Source organism: Dendrobates tinctorius, unplaced genomic scaffold (genome assembly GCF_039654945.1).
Source record: "Dendrobates tinctorius isolate UK_male_01 unplaced genomic scaffold, ASM3965494v1 ptg000208l, whole genome shotgun sequence".
Lineage (NCBI taxonomy): Eukaryota > Metazoa > Chordata > Amphibia > Anura > Dendrobatidae > Dendrobates > Dendrobates tinctorius.
Genome location: NW_027361875.1, coordinates 1,978,199 through 2,002,045, shown reverse-complemented (window position 1 = coordinate 2,002,045; position 23,847 = coordinate 1,978,199). Strand labels below are relative to the sequence as shown.

At 42.4% G+C, this 23,847-nt stretch overlaps 1 protein-coding gene across 4 annotated transcripts in view; it reads right to left on the bottom strand.

Moving 5' to 3' along the window:
- SMOC1 (SPARC related modular calcium binding 1) overlaps positions 1-23,847 on the bottom strand; it is a 351,884-nt gene that overhangs the window by 219,166 nt on the left and 108,871 nt on the right. For all 4 annotated transcript variants that reach the window (XM_073554158.1, XM_073554159.1, XM_073554160.1 and 1 more), the window contains exons 2-3: positions 16,102-16,273; positions 9,174-9,286 (exon numbers count right to left, since the gene is read on the bottom strand). In XM_073554158.1, coding sequence (XP_073410259.1) covers positions 9,174-9,286; positions 16,102-16,273 — 285 coding nt within the window. The remainder of the gene's footprint in view (positions 1-9,173; positions 9,287-16,101; positions 16,274-23,847) is intronic.

The following is a 23,847-nucleotide window of genomic DNA, read 5'->3' as shown; positions in this document are numbered from 1 at the left end:
ACTGTGTTGGTTTTATTGATGTTTAACAAGATGCTTTATGTTTACAGGTGCTGCCATGGTCGGCGACGACCATATTTTAGGAGGGTGTAGTGTAAGGAGGTGGCGGGGACCCTCACGTCCCTCCTCTCTCCTATACACCAAACATATGTATCACATGTAGAAGGGGGGGCGGTGTAAAGTCCCAGGGTGATAGGAAAGGACTTCCTGCCTCTAGAGCAGAGCAATGACTGCCCCAGGTTAACGGGCAGCGTGGACGGACACTGGATCTGTAAGATGGTCCCCAGGAAAAATATGGGGATCGGGACCAAGACATGAGCTGGTGTCGTGTAGCCTACTGAAGGGAAAGAATAGGAAATGTTGTCTTGTTTGCACCGTGTTCAGTAACGTTTTCCCGTTGGAACAGAACAGTGGCATGTGGTGTTTCCTGAGATCTCATCCCCAGCAACTGAACTGAATGTGTGATGAAAGTAACTGACTGTACCGCAGGACTGGTACTTCACTTGTCTTTATATCTACAAGGGGTCGGGGTACTCACTGACTGTTGTTTGATGGACTCGGCCATGACTTCCACCCCGTGCCACCTTGTTACATCAGTCTGGAGGCAGATCTGTCTGAAGCTTTTCCTTCAGCCACTTCTGTGTCTATAATGAGACTTCTCTCAGTTGAGCTGACTAAGCCTCCAGAAAAACCCGTACTGGAGTGGAAGTGGGAGTGATGAGTCCCACCACTAAATTCTCCTCATCACTCCCATAAAAACAGCCCAGAACTACCATGAATAAAATGGCTTGGTACCTAAGCTGCTTCGCCAACCAGTACTGCCTTGCTTTTAAATATATCACCTAGCTTAACTTTCTGGGAGAGATATACACTCCATCCAGTATCCTTCCTGTTGGCCGCCTACAGCTGCCTGATTATAAAACATACATTAAACTCAATGGTTAGGCTGTAACAATTCATTTTTTTATGCATCCGTGAGTCAGTTTTGTTTACATGTCCTAATCTATTTAGTTTTTGCAGATCAGAATCGGTCGTTCAGATCCATTAAAATGGATGAAAAATTAAATAGATCTATTTTTTGCCTGTTGTAAACTGATCCATTGCTAAGTGTCAATGGATAATATGATTGAGATAGTCTACAACCCCGGTTACCGGCGGACTCGGCCAACAGAGTGTATGGGGCCCCCAACTAGAGTTGAGCGACTTTGGTCGGATCGGTTTCTGTGAAACCCGAATGAAACAAAATTTGAGTCGGATGAAACTGGTCCGACTAGGGCAAAAAAAGTTGGAGTTTCGTCCGAAACCCGACCCCAATGCAAGTCAATGGGGAATAAAAGTCGGCATTGAGTGGATGAATGTCATCCGCTCAATGCTGACTTTTATTTCCCACTGACTTGCATTGGGGTCGGGTTTCAGTCGAAACTCCGACTTTTTTTTGCCCTAGTCGGACCAGTTTCATCCGACTCAAATTTTGTTTCATGAAACCCGATCCGACCAAAGTCGCTCAACTCTACCCCCAACATCATCTGTGTGAGATAAGGATCTGGCATGTCCAATTTCATAGTGCTGATCCTTTTTGTTCTCGGCAGGCTAAGTTGCTATCAGAGGAGTCAGTGGCTCTCTCATAGAGAACACAGGAACGGTTGGTTAGCTGAGCCAGTATGGAGAAGTAGGAAGCAATATCTGCCGGCTGAGCGATCAATATACTGGGTACAGAGCACCTACCCTCTTCAGTTTTTTTAAAATGGATGAGAAAAAAACATGCAAAATTTTAATAGAAAATGGAAGCAAATATAACACGTAAGAGACAAAAAAAATCTACTTTTGACACTCAAAAAACAGAAACTAATGTATGAATGTGCTCTTAGCCTGGGAGAGATGCTATAATGGATAGATGGCCCAAGTCTGCCAGAGCAGGAGTGGCTATTTTTACTGGCTCTGGCTCATGAAGGTGGGTCTAGAGTGGGGTATTATCAGCTTTAATAAGGCATGTGGACAAGTGTTGTGCTAATGTTGCAACTTCTTCAAAGTAAGGGCTCATTCAGACATCCGTTTTTTCATGTACATGGTCTTCACCCGTCTCTGCTCTCTTTCTGACTTCACCAACTCCCCTCTCCCTCTATCTGACCATCATCTGCTCACTTTCTCATCCCTGTCCTCCTCACCTGGCACCCATGTCCAGCAACACGCACACCCCCGCAGAAACCTTGCACACCTAGACACCCACGTGCTCTCTGACTCTATTCTACCACTGGCATCCATATCCTCACTCCATGACACAGACAGTGCCACTGCTTTCTACAAAGCCACTCTTGCATCAGCTATTGACATGGTTGCCCCTCTCGTTCATGGCAGAATGCGACGTATCAACAGACAGCCCTGGCACAATAACACCACTAAAAAGCTCCGGCAAGTGTCCAGGACTGCAGAGCGGGGCTGGAAGAAAACAAATTCGCAAGATGACTTCACCACATTCAAACAGGCAACACTCGACTTCAAATCTGCCCTCACCTCTGCTAAACAGGCATACTTCACAACCCTCGCATCTTCCCTATCTTACAACCCAAAACAGTTATTCAAAACTTTTAAGTCCCTCCTCCGCCCACCACTGCCTCCTCCAACCTCCCTCATCTCTGCCGAGGACTTTGCCACACACTTCAAAAACAAGATTGACCAAACAAGGCAAGTCTTCATCACTCAACCACCACAACCCCTTTGTATACCAGACCAATGCCCAAACTCCATAACCTCACTCTCCAACATCACTGAAGGGAACTTAATCTCCTCTTTTCCAAATCGCACCTCACAACCTGTGCACTTGACCCCATCCCATCCCACCTCCTCCCCAACCTCACCACCACACTTATCCCATCCCTAACCCACCTCTTCAACCTATCACTAACGTCCGGTACATCCCCTTCTGCTTTCAAGCATGCCACAATCACGCCTATCCTTAAAAAACCAACCCTCGACCCAACCGCTATGTCCAGCTATCGCCCAATATCATTGCTTCCATTCGCTTCCAAACTCCTGGAACAGCATGTCCACGCTGAACTTTCCTCCCGCCTATCATCTAACTTGCTCTTTGACAATCCACAATCTGGTTTCCGCCCCCATCACTCCACTGAGACAGCCCTGACCAAAATTACTAACGACCTACTTACAGCCAAATCAAATGGACAATACTCTGTACTCCTGCTTCTAGACCTGTCCTCTGCATTTGACACAGTTGACCACTGCCTCCTACTACAGATCCTCTCCTCCGGCATCAAAGGCCTTGCCCTATCCTGGATCTCCACATACCTTTCCAACCGCACATTGAGCGTCTCCCACTCCCACACCACCTCCTCATCCCACCCTCTCTCTTTTGGAGTCCCCCAAGGCTCTGTTTTAGGACCCCTACTCTTCTCAATCTATACACTTGGTCTGGGGCAACTCATAAAGTCCCAAGGATTCCACTACCACCTTTATGCTGATGACACTCAGATCTACCTCTCTGGCCCTGACGTCACCTCTCTGCTGTCCAGAATCCCAGAGTGTCTATCAGCCATATCCTCCTTCTTCTCCTCTCGCTTCCTAAAACTCAATGTAGACAAATGTGAACTCATCATCTTTCCTCCATCTCACAGATCTTCTTTACCTGACCTAGCAATAACAATTAATGACATCACACTTTCCCCAGTACCAGAAGTCCGCTGCCTCGGAGTAACCTTTGACTCTGCCCTGTCCTTCAAACCGCACATCCAAGCTCTTTCTACCTCTTGTCGCCTCCAGCTCAAAAATATTTCCAGAATCCGTCCTTTCCTCAACCCTCAATCTACTAAAATGCTTGTGCATGCCCTCATCATCTCCCGCCTCGACTACTGCAACATCCTTTTTTGTGGTCTCCCTCCTAACACCCTCGCACCTCTCCAGTCCATCCTTAACTCTGCCGCCCGAATAATTCATCTCTCTCCTCCTCCGCTTCTCCCCTCTGCAAATCTCTTCACTGGCTCCCATTCCCTCAGCGTATCCAGTTCAAATTACTAATACTGACCTACAAGGCCATCTATAACCTGTCTCCCCCATATGTCTCTGAACTAATCTCCCGATACCGTCCCTCACGTAATTTACGGTCCTCCCAAGACCTCCTTCTCTCCTCCACACTTATTCGCTCCTCACCCAACCGCCTCCAAGACTTCTCCCGAATAGCCCCTGTTCTCTAGAATTCTTTGCCCCAACAAGTCCGACTATCAACCACATTTGGATCCTTCAGACGGAACCTGAAAACCCACCTCTTCAAGAAAGCCTACAGCCTGCAATGACCCCGCTACCTCCATCTCTCTCACCACTACTGGTGATATCACCTCAACCAACACCGGAACTGCTGCAACCCACCAACGTACTGTCTCCTTCCCCACCATCCTGTAGCATGTAAGCCCGAAAGGGCAGGGTCCTCCCTCCACTCTGTATCAGTCTGTCATTGTTAGTTTGTTTACTGTAAGTGATATCTGTAATTTGTATGTAACCCCTTCTCATGTACAGCACCATGGAATCAATGGTGCTAGATAAATAAATAATAATAATGTGCAAGAAAAACGGTATTAGTGATTTTCTTCCGAGATTCATCAGAGTTTGAACCAAGTTTCATCATTTTTTCTCGAATCCATAGATTTATATTGACGACTTTTGATTCAACACTCGCAAGAAATGGATCTGTGAACAGCCCCATAGATTATGCTAGATATGAGATCCATTCATCCATGAAAAATACGGATAGACCTCATACTTGAAAAACCGACATTGGATGAACCCTAATATTCACTTTTTCACACAAAATTGTGCTTCATAATTCTCTTACTTCAGTGGGTATTTTGAGAGCTTCTAATGAGAATAATTAAATCGATGTACTCCTGTTATATGTACAGCAGTGATCCAACCATGTTCTAAATGTAGATAGCAAGGTGGCTAAATCTATGAGTATTTTTGCTTTTGCTAAACTCCAACCTTCTTCCTTTCTTTTAGGTGAAAAGTTAAAAACTCTTTACACATAATTGAATAATGTTACAGAAGATTAGATTGCCTTCTCGGTGCATTAAATTCATAGTTTTTATAAATGCCTTCTGTTTCTTACAGTCTTGCTGACCCTTGCTATTGCCAAAAACATGATTGATGGGACCAGTTCAGAACAATATGTCCAGGACAGAAGTATCATTCATCTGAATTATGTGGCCCTGACAATAGGAGAGCTGCCAAATTACCCACCAGTAGGGAGTAAGAGTAGAGGCAACAGACCGGGTCTTCTAACAACTTTCAAAGAAACTTGAGCTTGCATTCACCCCTTGTTTTGCAGTGGAGTCGAGAATAGTTGTCAAGCCAAACCATTATCTAATCGCTGGCCACAAAGCATTTATTACATCTATTCTAGGTATTAATTTTAATTTTCAGTGTGGATATTTGGGTATTAGAATGAACATGTGAGGTTTTCAGAATAAAATATTGCTTTACAGGAAACAAAGGTTGTTACGTTTCAGAATCAAGATCGTTAATTACAATGTTCAGATGCACAGAAAATGCGACAGTGACAAATCACCCCACTTAACGACCACGTTCTTAGCTGACCATATGCTACACAATGTACAAGCCCTGTCCTAAATCCTATTGAGCATCTTTGGAAACAGCTGAAACATGCCGTCTGGAAAAGGCAACGTTCATACACGAGACAACTGGAGCAGTTTGCTTTTGAGGAGTGGGCCAAAATACCTGTTGAGAGGTGCAGAAGTCTCATTGACAGTTTCAGGAATCGTTTGATTGCAGTGATTGCCTCAAAAGGTTGTGCAGAAAACTATTACGTTAAGGCTACCATCATTTCTGTCCAGGCCTATTTCATGAGTTTCATTTTTTTTTTATATTCTGTGGAAGCATGGTTGAAAAGCAGTGTCTGACTTTCACTTGTTCATTTTCATACATTTTTGATTTATTACTTTTGCCAGATTCAAGTTATTCCTGTCACCATTGTGGGTTTTTCTGTCATTAAACGAGGGGTACCAACAATGTTGACCACGTGTGTAGTTATCGGCTTCCAGTCAGAGCTGACTGAATAATAGTCAGGTTACTTCTTATAACTGTTTCATAGTATGTGATTCTTCCGAAGTCGGGAAGAGTAAAGCCAGCACTGATTGGCAGCAGGGACCGCATGACATGACAATGTCACAAGAGCCTTTGCCAATACTGCTGGAACAGAGCCGTTACCAGAGGAGAATATAAGTGTTGTTAATTTACTGGGGCCAAACATAGGGTAATGGGCAACCCTTTAAAAAATACTTAAACTGCTTGTATAGGCAGATTTCGGAGCAAACTCTCCTAAAAAAAGCTGTAGTGTTCACATACCCTTCTCACAGCTGAGAAGCCACAGTGATATTCCCATTGCATTTACAGTACTACAGTGGACATCATTGTAAAGAGGAAGTGGAGGAGCAGCATCAGGCTGTGTGCCCACGTAGCGATTTTTAAGCATTTTTGCCGCGATTTTTGGCACGAAAACGCTGCAAAAATGTTTAAAAATTGTGTACAGAACGCCCCCCATGCATTCCTATGGCATTCCGCACATGCTGTGCTAATGCTGTGCTTTTTTCCGCGGCGGAATCGCATCGCGGAAAAACGCACCATGCTCATTTTTCTGTGCGGAATCGCAAACAATTGCCGCGATTCCGCACCCATAGGAATGCATGAGAATCGCTTACTTCCCGCATGTGGCTATGCCCACCATGCGGGAAGTTAAGCATCTCATGTGCGGTTGGTACCCACAGTGTGGAGGAGAGGAGACTGTCCTCCAGGCCCTGGGTACCATACCCCTGTAAAAAAAAAAGAATAAAAAATAAAAAATCGGGGTATATTTACCTTCTGGCGTCCCGCGCTGCATTCCCGGCCTAAGCGTTCCCAGTAATGCCTTGCGGCAAGGCCCTGTAATGACGTAGTCTCGCGTGACTCTAGTGATCTCGCGAGATCGCTATAGCAACGCGAGACTGCGTCATCACAGGTCTCGCAAGGCATCACTGGGAACGCTGAGGCCGGGAATGCAGCGCGTGACGCCGGAAGGTAAATATACCCCGATTTTTTTATTTTTTTTAGCATTTTAACATTTTATCTTTTACTATTGATGCCGCATAGGCAGCCTCAATAGTAAAAACCTGGTCACACTTGTCAAACACTATGTTTGACGAGTGTGACCAACCTGTCAATCACTTTCCAAGCGATGCTTCAAATCGCTTGGAAAGTGCTTGAATATCGCACACGAAAATCGTGGCAAAATCACGAACATAATCGCGGTAAAATCGCGGTGAAATCGCGCGGAAAAAAACGCTCGATTTCTGGGAAGGAGTCCGGTTTTTGGTGTGCGTTTTAACACGCAACGTGGGCACATAGCCTTAATTAAATTTCTGCACACATCAAACCCAGAGCTTGAGCCTGCTCAGACACTATGCTGTCGTTGTAAAACTCAGCGGATTCTGAGGGTGAATGCACTATGTGGGAATTTACCTCTAAGGCTACTTTCACACTAGTGTTTTTTAGCGCTGCGCTTTGTGCGCAATAGAATCGCATACAAAAACCGCATTATGCATTTTGTATGCGTTTGCTTTTTTTAGGCGCATGCATTTTAACCAGTTTCTAGCCATGTTAACGCTTAAAACGCATGCGATTTTAAATGCCTGCGTTCCCATAGTCTGTAATGTGATTTTTTTTTTGTGCATTCCGTGCGCAAGCGTTTTTTTGAGACAGGTAGGACGGACCAAAAATGCAACAGATTGCGTCCGGCGCGCCTAGGCGCACACTACAAAAAAAACGCATATGAACCCATGCATACGCTAGACCATGCGCCCCCATGTTAAAGATAGGAAGCACAGCGCTAAAAGACGCTAGTGTGAAACCAGCCTAAGGATTTTGATTTTCAACTGCTGCACCTTTTGTTCTTGGTGAAGAAAGCGGCCACCAAAGGAGTATGGCAGCGGCTCTTGGAGAACACATCAATGCTCCTGTCTATAGAAGACTCAGGAGTGATGGCTGCCAGGGTTGGAGGCATAAATAAATATGAACAAACTGCATTTACTAGTTACTGGCCAGCACCCCATCAGGAAAGTCATACATTTATCTGCTGTACTTGGTCATCACTCCTACAGCGAATTTAAGATATACCAACAGCAATAATATATATTTAGAATATTTAGACAATTTTTATTTTAGCAATTCTTTCAAGAGTATAATCTAGCTAAATTTCTAATTAAATGTAATTATATTAATAATACAATTTACTAGTATACTTCATGCTTCAAAGGTGCCACATATAATACCTCTAAAGTGGTTGTCCAGTTTTGGTTTTTATTTGAGCTGGAAATATGTTAAAGGATTGTAATTTTTTTTTTACTTTTATTACCCCATAGGCTCAGAATTGTATAAAATAACAAACTGAGCTTTTATTCACCTTCCCTGGGTCCAGCTCTCCACATCTACTGCGGTTTGTGTTGATTTTCTGCAGTGGTGACATCATGTCTACAGTGTTGCAGCCAATCACTGGGATAAGTGGCTATGTCAACGTAGCTGCGCCCAGGAATTGGCTGAAATGCTGGAGATATGACGTCGCTGCTGCAGCCGATCAACTATGGATCAGCCCTGGAACCAGTTGGAGTGTTTAAAAGCTCAGTTTATTTTGTACGTTTCTAAGCCTATGGAGTAATACAAATTAAGAGGGCAACCCCTTCAACATAATTAAATAACTGTGATTTGCCTATTAAATTTCCTAATGCTCCACTGCTTTAGGTCTCCTCCGAACTATAATAATGATGTGATGTCCATCATTCTTTCCAGCCTCAATGGATAGCTGTATTACATGCAGACATTACCACCAAGGCTAGTGGTGGACTGCAGCGGTCAGATGAATGATGAGTGCTACGTCACCACTGCAGGTCCAATTTAATAAAATCATTGGCTGGGGCACAGGATTCCATGGGTAAGTAATGTTTATTTATTATGTTAGCTCATTACTAGCTCTTAGCCAATATTTCCTAAAATCTTGTACCTGTTATAATTTAATTTGATTCAATCTATGTACATTGCTGTGGATTCTGTTGACGCTGTAAAGTTAGAAGGATATTAAAAAAAATATATATAGAGAGAGAGAGAGAGAGAGATAATTTACTCACTTGAGTGAAAGAGCCATCCTCATTGCATTCTGGAATGAAAACTGCTTCCTGCGGCTTCTTTGCTTGTTCCAGGGCCTGTGCCCTTTCCAGCCGACACTTGCTCTGTCCAGCATCTTTGAAAAAAGAGAGAGTAATTATTCCGCCATTTATATATTCTTCTTTTTAATAATGCATTTGAAAGGTCCCCCATGTCCTCCAACCCAAAAGCATTTGTATACTCTTTTCTAAATTTCCTGCCTAACCATCCCTTTATTCTGTTTGATACATAAACAGATGTTTAAAAAAAAGTCTTCATACAGTCTGCTTTTCATATGCAAAGAAGCTTTTGACTAGTCAATGGAGCGTTTGTTTCCCCAGACTAGTCGTACCACTCAACATGTTATCATCTACCTGTGGGCATGAAAATATGATTTGCAAGAGCCGTTGTCATCCCCTGCTCCCTGAAATATCGCACATGCGCACAACTTTCTTACCTACATGTCATTGTGCCTCTGAAGCTGGTGTTTGCTTCCTGGCTTCAGAGTCGCACGGCGCATGTCTGGAAGAGAAGAAGCTCTGTTCCAGTGTCTGATCGTCAGCTCCTTTGTGGATGTCAGCCGTCTCCTTCACTTCCACACATGCGTAGTGCGCCTCTTAACCTGGCCAGTATACATCCAGCTTCAGAGACGCATTGACATGTTGGCAAGGAAGTCATGCATGTGCAAGATTTGCACATAGCAGGCAGCAGATAATGTTATCAATCCCACAGGGGCGTGATAACATGTGGAGCAGGATGACTAGACTGGGGAAACAAATGCCACATCGACTAGTCAAAAGCTTATTTGCATATGAAAAATGGACTGTAGGAAGATACTGTATATTTTTTAAACATCTGTTTGTGTGTCAAACACATAAAAGAAAAAAGGGCTTGTTTAGTCAGGGGATTTCGAAATAAGTATGCAAATGCTTGTGGGTTGGAGGATATGGGGACATGTCAGGTTCCCTTTAAGTAGACTAAAGCAGGCTATGCCATTAGATGGCTGTTGGTCAAACAAACTTTAGCCAATTATTTGGCCAGTAGACATCTTGGCCAGCTGTCCCATACACTGGAGCACGTGTTTGGCTGAGATGTCTGGTGTCTGCTTATCTGCGGGAGAACAAAGTGATAGGCTGTCCAAAATTGAACATGCTGATTGACATCTCCTCAGACGATAAGTTATCCAGGACCCCATACACATTAGACTGTCTGCGGAACCATTTGATATCAGCAGGTTCGGTCGACATTAGTCTGATGTGTACGGGGACCTTAAGCTAGCCATACATGATATATGAAAGTTGGCCCGACAATCTTATGGCTTACAATCATTGGTGTCACAAATATTATGATCAATAATACCAGTGTGAGATGGGAGGTCTGACAGTACCTTGTCTCTCTCTTTCCATGTTGAAGGGATCCAGGCCACCGAAACCAAAGTGCAGAATTGCACAGAACACCTAACAATACTTATTGCATGCACAAATCTAAAAACCTCATTAACCAGAAATTTTTTGTGTCTTTTCATCTCTGGTGGGGAATAAGATTTTCTACAAAATACTTTGAGTTTAGAGTCCAGCTAGTTATAAACTTTAGGACATTGAGTTATTTTGACGTTTGAACTTCTCATTTCAACCCGTAATAGCGATAGTGAGAAGACAGCTAGACGGTCTTTGTTTTACTTGATACTTTTTTCTTTCTGATGTTTTTATTGCAATGAAATGCGCCAAGAATGAGCGTCTTCATTTAAAGTAACTGGAACTTGTAAAAAACAAAGCTTAAATTCTTAATCACAGACCCTTGTGACTCCTCACGGACTGGAGACGTCAGGATATATGAGCATACTTAACATACTCAATAGAATGGCAGGATAACCAGACCTCATTGTTCTCTTCTATCAAATTCTATGGTTTTATGTTTTAGCATGTGTTAACATTTTGGCAGATAAGGGCCCCAATTCATCAGTGAGTGTTTGCCAGATTTCTGGATAATTTAAAAAAATGTTAGTGCAATCTTAAAGTTGTGCAAAAAATTTCAACTTTTGGCCTTTTAACATATGTCCTGCTCAGCTCCACTAAAGTGGGCAAAGCTGATATGGGACGGGACATGATAAATCTCGCCTGTCAAATTCATCATAACTTGTGCCACAAAAGTGGTGTAACGTACACTAGAAATGTACACCAGTCCTTGATTGACGTAACGCTTCTGGTGGAGCTGCACGCCTTTTAATAAATTTGGTGCATGTTACTCCAGGGATCTCTTTATTAGGACTGATGTAGAAGCAACCGGTCCAATATCCAAAAAACAGATGAATTCCAGTGGGAAACCAAAAATGCTTAAAAATTGGACATAGGTCTTAATCATGTCAATGGTGCACCACATTTTTCCATATTTTTAATTGTGAAATAATAAATGTGCAATTTTTAAGCATTTTTGGTTTCCCGCTGGAATTCATCTGTTTTTTGGATATTGGACTGGTTGCTCTACCCTTGCTCCGTGCAGGAAGGAATGAGGAGAAGTCCCGACAACAGGTGAGCTTACTACCCTTTCTTCTTCTCGGATGGTGTAGAAACAGTCCGTCTGAAAGTAAACCTGAGAGCTGATACATGCTGTATTATTTCAGCAACGTATTCAGCATTCAAACATTGCAGCGTTTTGGGAAAAAAACATTTTAAAATATTTTTAAATGTCATGCTGGAGACTAGTTGAAAAGGTGGGTCTCTGGTGGCTTCTCCATGCTATCTGTCAGTGACAAACGGGTCCCTCACTATACAGGAGACCAAAATAATTCCTCACAAAAAATAAAAGATGATCCTTTCGAGAGAGCAATACGATCCAAACATATAAAAAAAATAGCAATTTTATTATAGCTATATAATATCATGCAAGCAGAGAGAGACCTGTCACTCTTGGGAAGTGGGTGGGGAGAAGCTTCTAGGGACCCGCTTGTCCAACTTTCCCGTGCAGACCAATCTGTGGCCGACTGTTAAATTAAATCATATAGCCAGTGTATGATACGTGCTGCCCCTGGATTGAGTAGCATATATCAGCTGTCTGGTTCCCTTTATTGTCCCTTTAGTGTCTATAATGGAAAAGCAATATGCCACTGTATACATGTATGAATTGAGACTTCTCCTAAAATTTTATCATGATTAGAGTTGAGCGATACCGTGCGATACTTCAAAGTATCGGATCGGAATGGATCGGCCGATCTTTAAAAAAAGTATCGGTATCGCCGATTCCGATACCGGAAGTCCCATTCAAGTCTATGGGACTTCCGGTATCGGAATAAGAAAAACCCTGTTTTTGCCTTGTACAGCCTCTCTGGGGTCTGTACGGGCCTTTCGGGGGGCTGTGCCGGCCTGCCAGGGGGTCTGTGCAGGCTCCGGTGGTCTGTGCCGGCCTGCCAGGGGGCTGTGCCGGCCTGCCGGTGGTCTGTGCAGGCTCCGGTGGGCTGTGCCGGCCTGCCGGTGGTCTGTGCAGGCTCCGGGGGGCTGTGCCGGCCTGCCGGGGGGCTGTGCCGGCCTGCCGGTGGTCTGTGCAGGCTTCGGGGGTCTGTGCAGGCATCGTCCGATGGGACTACAAGTCCCATCGGGCGATGCCTGCTACCATGACAGTGATTGACACATTAGCCAATGATGGGACAGTAGTAGTCCCATCATCCGGCTAATGTGTTAAATGTTAAAAAAAAAAAAAAAAAAAAAAAATACTACATACATACTACATACATACTACATGCATGCTACATACATACTACATGCTACATACATACTACATGCTACATACATACTACATGCATGCTACATACATACTACATATATACTACATGCATGCTACATACATACTACATGCTACATACATACTACATGCTACATACATACTACATATATACTACATACATACTACATACATGCTACATACATACTGCATGCTACATACATACTACATACATACTACATGCATGCTACATGCATGCTACATACATACTGCATGCTACATACATACTACATACATACTACATGCATGCTACATGCATGCTACATACATACTACATACATACTACATACATACTACATGCATGCTACATACATACTACATGCATGCTACATGCATGCTACATACATACTACATGCTACATACATACCACATACATACTACATACATACTACATACATACTACATGCATGCTACATACATACTACATACATACTACATACATACTACATGCATGCTACATACATACTACATGCATGCTACATGCATGCTACATACATACTACATGCTACATACATACCACATACATACTACATACATACTACATGCTACACACATACTACATATATACTACATGCATGCTACATACATACTACATGCTAAATACATACCACATACATACTACATACATGCTACATGCTACATACATACTACATATATACTACATGCATGCTACATACATACTACATATATACTACATGCATGCTACATACATACTGCATGCTACATGCATGCTACATACATACTACATACATACTACATGCTACATACATACCACATATATACTACATACATACAATACATTCATACAATACATACATAGACATACAGTACATATAACATAGAGTAACATACTTACCAATACTTGTCACATTGTTCCCCGAAGCCATTGTCTTTTCCGGAATAAATATTAACATAACAAACCACAAAAATACTCACCCACGATCCGAAGCAGTCCACGAGTGTGTCCCACGATGATCTTGGGTAGAGAACTGCAGCATCAGATGATGCTGCCGTTCTCTACGGGCTGCAGGAATCCAATGACGGAAGGTAGGTATCCTTCCGCACTGTATTCCTCCGCCACTTAAAAAAAAAAAAAGTCCCTAGTCTCACTTTATGCCATTGCTGCGTGGGAAATTCCCACACAGCAATGGCATAAAGTGAGACTAGGGACTTTTTTTTTTTTAAGTGGCGGAGGAATACAGTGCGGAAGGATACCTACCTTCCGTCATTGGATTCCTGCAGCCCGTAGAGAACGGCAGCATCATCTGATGCTGCAGTTCTCTACCCAAGATCGTCGTGGGACACACTCGTGGACTGCTTCGGATCGTGGGTGAGTATTTTTGTGGTTTGTTATGTTAATATTTATTCCGGAAAAGACAATGGCTTCGGGGAACAATGTGACAAGTATTGGTAAGTATGTTACTCTATGTTATATGTACTGTATGTCTATGTATGTATTGTATGAATGTATTGTATGTATGTAGTATATATGTGGTATGTATGTAGCATGTAGTATGTATGTAGTATGTATGTAGCATGCATGTAGCATGCAGTATGTATGTAGCATGCATGTAGTATATATGTAGTATGTATGTAGCATGCATGTAGTATATATGTAGTATGTATGTAGCATGCATGTAGTATATATGTAGTATGTATGTAGCATGTAGCATGTATGTAGTATGTATGTATGTAGCATGTAGTATGTATGTAGCATGCATGTAGTATATATGTAGTATGTATGTAGCATGTAGTATGTATGTTGTATGTATGTAGTATGTATGTGGTATGTATGTAGCATGTAGTATGTATGTAGCATGCATGTAGCATGCATGTAGTATGTATGTAGCATGCATGTAGTATGTATGCATGTAGTATGTATGTAGCATGCATGTAGTATGTATGTAGTATGTATGTAGTATGTATGTAGCATGCAGTATGTATGTAGCATGTATGTAGCATGTATGTAGTATGTATGTAGTATATATGTAGTATGTATGTAGCATGTAGTATGTATGTAGCATGCATGTAGTATATATGTAGTATGTATGTAGCATGTAGTATGTATGTAGCATGCATGTAGTATATATGTAGTATGTATGTAGCATGTAGTATGTATGTAGTATGTATGTAGTATGTATGTAGCATGTAGTATGTATGTAGCATGCATGTAGCATGCATGTAGTATGTATGTAGCATGTAGTATGTATGTATGTAGTATGTATGTAGCATGCATGTAGTATGTATGTAGTATGTATGTAGTATGTATGTAGTATGTATGTAGCATGCAGTATGTATGTAGCATGTATGTAGCATGTATGTAGTATGTATGTAGTATATATGTAGTATGTATGTAGCATGTAGTATGTATGTAGCATGCATGTAGTATATATGTAGTATGTATGTAGCATGTAGTATGTATGTAGCATGCATGTAGTATGTATGTAGTATGTATGTAGTATTTTTTTTTTTTTTTTTTTTTTAACATTTAACACATTAGCCGGATGATGGGACTACTACTGTCCCATCATTGGCTAATGTGTCAATCACTGTCATGGTATCAGGCATCGCCCGATGGGACTTGTAGTCCCATCGGACGATGCTTGCACAGACCCCCGGACATCAGCACAGCCCCCCGGCAGGCCGGCACAGCCCCCCGGCAGGCCGGTACAGACCCCCACAGGGTGCACAGACCACCGGCAGGCCGGCACAGCCCCCCGGCAGGCCGGTACAGACCCCCACAGGGTGCACAGACCACCGGCAGGCCGGCACAGCCCCCCGGCAGGCCGGTACAGACCCCGGGCAGTCCACACAGCCCCCCGGCAGGCCGGCAGAGACCCCCGGAAGGCCCGAAAGACGGCGCATCATGATGCGCACACACCGCGCATCATGATGACGTCAGGCTGTCAATCAACTTTGAACTTCCGATTCCGATGCCGAATTCCGATATTGAAAAAATATCGGAAGTCGGTATCGGAATTCCGATACAGCAAGTATCGGCCGATACCCGATACTTGCGGTATCGGAATGCTCAACACTAATCATGATGGATAAAAGATGAGCAGGCTCAGTGTCAGGATATTAATGTAATACAGTGTGTCTGTAAAGAATATAAAGTGGATCGACTCCTCTTGTTACCTTTGCACCTTCCTCGATGAGCAACGCTAAGGGCAGAATCCTTGCACTTGGCTCTTTGGTAATCACACATAGATTCATATGTTCGACCATCTGAAGCGCATACAGGTTTGGACTGTGTTCTGGAGCAATGAGGATTGCACTGTGGATCTCTGTCCCGGTCACTTATTAAAAACTAATGGAGAAGAAAAAACACAACATAAGTGTGGTTAATTTATAGAAAGGAGGAAAGCATGCTGATTTCACGATAATCTTGCCATGTAAACAGACTGCGGATCACCCAATGAGTGAGCAAAATGATCGTTCATCAGGTGAGATGATTTTTTATGCAGCACAAAAGGTCATCTTCCTAGGCAGCACATCGTCCTGCCTAAAACATCAGGGGGCTATGTTTTTCTGGCGTTTGAGCTAGAACTGGCAGCCATAGTTGAAATTCTGCTAGGAAAGGATATTATTTTAACAGGGTTTTTTTGTGTTTTAATTATCGTGCTTTAAACAATGCAAAAGTGGTCTGCATTGTTCTTATCACCCCTGCGTGGATGAAAAGACTTGATAAATGCTCACACAACACATAAATATGACTTAATGGTAACTAGGACATTTTCAGGTTCTGTTTTTTGGCTATTTGTGCGATTTCAGAGAGTGACAAGTCCTCTATTTATAATGTCATAATACATAGTCCATCTCTAGTAGTTTCCATGATTTTATTCTCCACTTAGGGACAGGTGAAGGAAACCAAAATTTGACCAAAGCTTCTGTCCAGACTTGTTGCCTCTCTATGCTTTTAGAGTATAATCCTATTTTGGGGGTAACCTCTGATGTGTCGTAGCAACTTAAGGCCCCGTCACACTAAGCGACTTACCAGCGATCCCGACACCGATATTAAGGTGTCAGGATCGCTAGTAAGTCGCTATGTGATCGCTGGTGAGCTGTCACACAGACAGCTTCACCAGCGATCAGCACAGCGATGCCGAGCGCCCGGCATCGCTGGCCATCCCTGTAAAAAATAGAATCAAAATAAAAAATATAGTTATTCTCACCTTCCGACGTCCCGTTCAGCCATCCCGCCTCTCTCCACGCTCCGGTCCCAGTGAGCCTTTGCGAGAATGACCGCGAGATGTCACGGTCTCGGGGGATAACAAAGTCTCGCGGTCATTCGTGCAAAGGATCACTGGGACCGGAGCGTGGAGAGAGGCAGGATGGCTGAATGGGACGTCGGAAGGTGAGAATAACTATATTTTTTATTTTTTTTATTTTTTACACCTGATCGGTGGTCTCCCGCCTGTCACACACAGCGATGCGTGCTGGCCAGCGGGAGACCAGCGACCAAAGAAATGTCCAGAGGTTTCTTCCAGCGATCAGCGATACCGGCAGGAGGGCCACTCGCTGATCGCTGTCACACACCGATCTCGCTGGTGAGATCGCTGTTACGTCACAAAAGTTGTGACTCAGCAGCGATCTCGCTACCGAGATCGCTTAGTGTGACGGGGCCTTTAGGCCTGTTTCAGACATCAGTTTTTTCTGTCAGTCTAAATCCGCCAAAATAGCGGAAAACGGATCCGCAGGCGGACTGACAGAAACGGGGGTCAGCGGATCGGCGGATGTACAGATCCGCCGATGGTAAAAATTTAAAGGAACCGCGCCTGGGAAAAAAGCAAAAAAATAAAATATTAATACCGCCGGATGTAGTGGTATCCGGAAGAGCATCTGCGGTGAGCGATCATCTCGCGGGATGTGGGTGAGCACGCGATGAGAGACCATGAGGGAGGAGATCGCGCAATGAGAGACCATGAGGGAGGAGATCGTGTGATGAGAGACGGTGGGAGAGATGTGGCTGGAGATCGGGTGAGGAATGAAGGAGGTGGCGGGTAAGGAGAGAGAGAGAGAGAGAATTTTCATCCAGCAGCGAGACTTGATTCAGGGTTAAAAGGAGAAAATGCGGATCCGGACAGCAAAAAAACGTTGCATGGTCCGTTCGGTGATCTCAGCGGACGCCAAAATTTTGGCGGATCCGCACAAATACGGACGCAACGGACGATCATCAGTCAAAATCTGCCGATAATGAAAGTGAATGGGGAAAAAAACGGATCCGCAAAGAAAAATGGCGGATCCGTTTTTTTCCAAAACAGCGGATTTTGACTGATGGTGACAAACGGATGTGTGAAACAGGCCTTATCGGGAAGTTTTAATTAGCCGTCTTGGCTATCTCATTGATTCTGACAGTTGTGTAATGTCTACTTTCCTCTGCATCATCACTTTAGGGAAAAATAAGCCCTTGATAGCTAATTCTTCCAGATATACAGTGGGGCAAAAAAGTATTTAGTCAGTCAGCAATAGTGCAAGTTCCACCACTTAAAAAGATGAGAGGCGTCTGTAATTTACATCATAGGTAGACCTCAACTATGGGAGACAAACTGAGAAAAAAAAAATCCAGAAAATCACATTGTCTGTTTTTTTTCATTTTATTTGCATATTATGGTGGAAAATAAGTATTTGGTCAGAAACAAGCAATCAAGATTTCTGGCTCTCACAGACCTGTAACTTCTTCTTTAAGAGTCTCCTCTTTCCTCCACTCATTACCTGTAGTAATGGCACCTGTTTAAACTTGTTATCAGTATAAAAAGACACCTGTGCACACCCTCAAACAGTCTGACTCCAAACTCCACTATGGTGAACACCAAAGAGCTGTCAAAGGACACCAGAAACAAAATTGTAGCCCTGCACCAGGCTGGGAAGACTGAATCTGCAATAGCCAACCAGCTTGGAGTGAAGAAATCAACTGTGGGAGCAATAATTAGAAAATGGAAGACATACAAGACCACTGATAATCTCCCTCGATCTGGTGCTCCACGCAAAATCCCACCTCGTGGGGTCAGAATGATCACAAGAACGGTGAGCAAAAATCCCAGAACCACGCGGGGGGACCTAGTGAATGAACTGCAGAGAGCTGGGACCAATGTAACAAGGCCTACCATAAGTAACACACTACGCCACCATGGACTCAGATCCTGCAGTGCCAGACGTGTCCCACTGCTTAAGCCTGTACATGTCCGGGCCCGTCTGAAGTTTGCTAGAGAGCATTTGGATGATCCAGAGGAGTTTTGGGAGAATGTCCTATGGTCTGATGAAACCAAACTGGAACTGTTTGGTAGAAACACAACTTGTCATGTTTGGAGGAAAAAGAATACTGAGTTGCATCCATCAAACACCATACCTACTGTAAAGCATGGTGGTGGAAACATCATGCTTTGGGGCTGTTTCTCTGCAAAGGGGCCAGGACGACTGATCCGGGTACATGAAAGAATGAATGGGGCCATGTATCGTGAGATTTTGAGTGCAAACCTCCTTCCATCAGCAAGGGCATTGATGATGAAACGTGGCTGGGTCTTTCAACATGACAATGATCCAAAGCACACCGCCAGGGCAACGAAGGAGTGGCTTCGTAAGAAGCATTTCAAGGTCCTGGAGTGGCCTAGCCAGTCTCCAGATCTCAACCCTATAGAAAACCTTTGGAGGGAGTTGAAAGTCCGTGTTGCCAAGCGAAAAGCCAAAAACATCACTGCTCTAGAGGAGATCTGCATGGAGGAATGGGCCAACATACCAACAACAGTGTGTGGCAACCTTGTGAAGACTTACAGAAAACGTTTGACCTCTGTCATTGCCAACAAAGGATATATCACAAAGTATTGAGATGAAATTTTGTTTCTGACCAAATACTTATTTTCCACCATAATATGCAAATAAAATGAAAAAAAAAACAGACAATGTGATTTTCTGGATTTTTTTTTCTCAGTTTGTCTCCCATAGTTGAGGTCTACCTATGATGTAAATTACAGATGCCTCTCATCTTTTTAAGTGGTGGAACTTGCACTATTGCTGACTGACTAAATACTTTTTTGCCCCACTGTAGCAACTGATTGCTTTTTCCAACTCCTCACCAAAGGATGTGTGATATACGTAGATGGTTTTTACTCAAACCGAACAACTTCTTTAATTTGATTATGCAAATTGCCTCTTCAGAGAGGAAGAGGACTAGAACTCTAGCGCCACCTATAGGAAGTAGAAATCCTAAAAATCAGCATCGACCCTTTAACGAGCCTTGCCACATGACATGTGTTTTGGGGTGTTTCCTCTCCTCAATGCACATGAGATCTGATTTGGCTAGGAGAGAGGCCTCTGACTGGTGTATAAGGGGTATCCTTTTTCCTTATGGAGAGTGACATGCCTGACATGCCAGGAAAAGGAGGCTTATAGGCAGAGCAGTGCCACTAGAGATCAAGTTCTCTTACTCTCTGAAGAGACTATTTGCATGTTTAATTTTCCCAGAGGAGCATTGCACGGCCTATAAGTCTCCTTACCCTGGCATGTCACTCCCCATGAGGAGAAACATTAACCTTTAGATTTTAATGAGACTGTAACACACATGTACTAGAGGTAACTTTATACACTTGGTGATGTTGAAGGCTTACAAGACTCCTTTGGTGACTCATTGATATAGCGCTTAGTAGCATGATACCTAATATTGCTATACTAGGACCATATTTAATCTGTTTAGCAAAAATGGCTAAGCCTATAAAAAATATAATAGACATCCTCTGTTTTGTATAATAATGGTAAACCTACATGAAAGTTGGATAGTAAATCAAAGTTACTTTGATTTTTACATAAATTTAAGCTCTGAAATCTGGTTAGATGAAGAATTGGGCTAGATCTGGTTACTTGGAAAGATCACTGTGTAGCATTATGCTATTGAATTTGATGAATGTCAATTTCGTGACATTGCCACCTGCACCAGTTGTGATGCGACTGTTGGTTAAATCCAACACTCTTGGATTTTTGGTCACAACGTTAACCCCATAGACTTCAATGGAAGTAATTTATAAGTTGCTTGTGATTTTTCTGTAATTGGCCTGTTTTTTCTCTCCCAAATCATGGGATGGCATGTCTTACAAATAGTTTTTTTGTGTTTGCACTAAGCTCTGAGAACTCTTGGCACTGGCACAGCCAAAGAAAAACATATATATTACTTTAGACTTGGAACTACTGTCCAGCCTCAGTATAGATGAAGTAACCGCCTTGTGTCACAATGGCTTCCAAAGATATACACAATATTAACACTGTTGTGAGACAAAGCTATGGCTTCTCTTCTCCTTTTTAAATACTGCCAGGCTTCCATACAATACAGAACTTTGTCCTGTCTTATTGCAAAGTGAAGGTGGCACCAGACATTACTGTACATGCAACGCCATTTCCAGCTTTGATAAATGATTGTAACAATGACACATTATAACGTTTACAGAAACCCTCGTTAATTCGTCACTTACTAATTTACTCACAATCCCACAGCTACCGTAGTTCTTTTCCTTTTACACAAATTAATGTTGTATTTAGCCAAATTTTAAAGTGAATTTGAATTTCTGAATATTTGGTTAAATCCATTAAGGAAGGAAATAATTAAAAATTTTAATACATTTTTTTAAAAATCTGGTATTAATAGGACAAAACCGATTTTATAATTTACGGTATTCCAGTTATAGAGTAATTATACAAATAATATTTTTTTTTTCTATTTACCGTAGCCATTTTGGGTTGTTCTGGCTGCTGCGTTTTATTTCCTCCAAAAATCAAACTTTTTTACAAGATAGAGACCATGTGGACTAATAATAAAGGATATTCAGAACACTTCAGACAAAACATGAGACACAGAATAATTTCACCCTAGGATCTTTTACCCCAGAAATAATCTTCATTCTGTACCCCCTTAAAATGCAATATGTGGCCTGCAGTTAGTGTTGAACTGGGGGTTCCTATTGGTACACGTTAGGTCTGATTTTTGACTGAATTGCAAAATTAATTGTCGTCATTGCGCTTGCAGTGGAGATCCTGATAACATACTTCTAATAGTATATGTTTAGTTGGGACAGTTCTTTGAATGTAAAAAGGGAGTTGTTAAATTGAATCGGTCAGCAGATTTTTGCTATGGGATCTGAGCGCATCATGATGTAAGGGCAGAGACCCTGATTGCAGTGACGTGTCACTTATTGGGCTGCTTGCTGCAATTTTGATAGAATCACTGTTTTCTCTGCTGTTAATTTTGCAGTGGTCAGAATGAGGAGCTGTGTATATCCCCGTCCACACATCAGAATGGCAGCTTCCTGTTTACACTGCCAGTAAGCTGCCAATCAGTGGTGGGGGTAGGGTTACACAGATTATCTGGACTGACCGGGACACAACACCTATTCCTGTAGTGATAATCTCCTGCTGATAAAACACTAATTGTATTGAAACTACAACACACAACCCAGTAAGTGAAATATCCCTGTAATCAGGCTGTCTTACTCTATATTATGCTGGTCTCAGATTAAATACCAATAACCTGCTGAAAGATTCTCTTATAAATTAAACCATGTCTCAAAATCAGCATTTCAGAGGTGATCCTGCGGCACGACCTAATTGTCTTCTCAAAGCAGAATGTGGCACCCGACGTAATAAAGGTTGGGAATCATTGTCATGGAGTATAAAAGAGGTGCAGCCTGTCCCTGTAGTTGTCTGTCTTGCTTTAACCAGATGGATTTGAGCTTTCTTCTTTCCAGAATGCATGGTGAATTTAGGATGCTGAGGGGAAGAAGAGGCTCATAAGGGGAGATAGAAGCAGTAAAATATATTACACAGTTTCTTTTATTCACTTATGCTATTGAATTATGTAGTTTGGTGAATTGACAGTGACCATTCAAGAAATGGTCTGTAGTGGCAGGATTTTTGTTGCTTTACCGTTGGGACCCATTATTGTGTCAGACGTTGAGTCTAATGGGGGATCTCCTAGTATTCTGATGAACCAGTCTAATGCTGCATGCAGACAGTCCATTTTGAGCCTGTGAATGCACCTTATCGAGCACTGATCAATTACATAACAAGTCGTTCAATGTCAATTACTGGACCGGACTGTTTACAAAGGCTGCCAAACAGGACCATCCCTCATATCATTGTTCTGTCCCCATACAGTATCATGTTATCAGCAGCATATTTCCCATTTACATGGGTCAAAGTGCTGTCAATAAGTGATTTAAAAAAAAAAAAATTGTTAGCATAGGTTCATTATCGCCCAATGAATGAGCTCATTCGCCAAAAGATCGCCAGCAAGTTTAAATGGGTAGATAATCCTATGAATACTCATCCGCCAAACATTCAGTTGTCTAAATGCGCCATAATTCTGTTTACAGAGTGTTCCTGGGATCTCGGGGCTAAAATACGTCTTCCTCTGCCTTTTGAGCTATAGCCAATGGTAATGATTTCAACAAAATTTTGGGGATCTCCGAACCTTTAAACCCAGGATATTAAAGTATATTAAAGATGTTTCCACAAAGGATTTGCTAGACTTTTTTTTTAAGAAAACAAAACTAGAGACTGTCAGTAAAGTATCAACTATACTTCACTTAAAAACCAGAGATCTGTAAATGGCTGTTATGTTGATGTATTATTAATTCATATATAAAATATGTATTGTATTAAATTCTGTAAATGAACGTTGTACATAAGTCACAGCACCTCCTCCCAAAATGTTAGGAAACAGCTTGATCAAAAAACGCTAAATAACTCATGTGGGGATGTACAAAAGTTCCTCATCCTCATAAGTAACATGCATAAGCCAGGATACATTTACAGACATTTGTAGGATTAGGTTTAAATGTACAGATGACAATATGATCTTTGTAGTTTCTGCTTTTAAAATGCCAGAGAATGAGCATTACA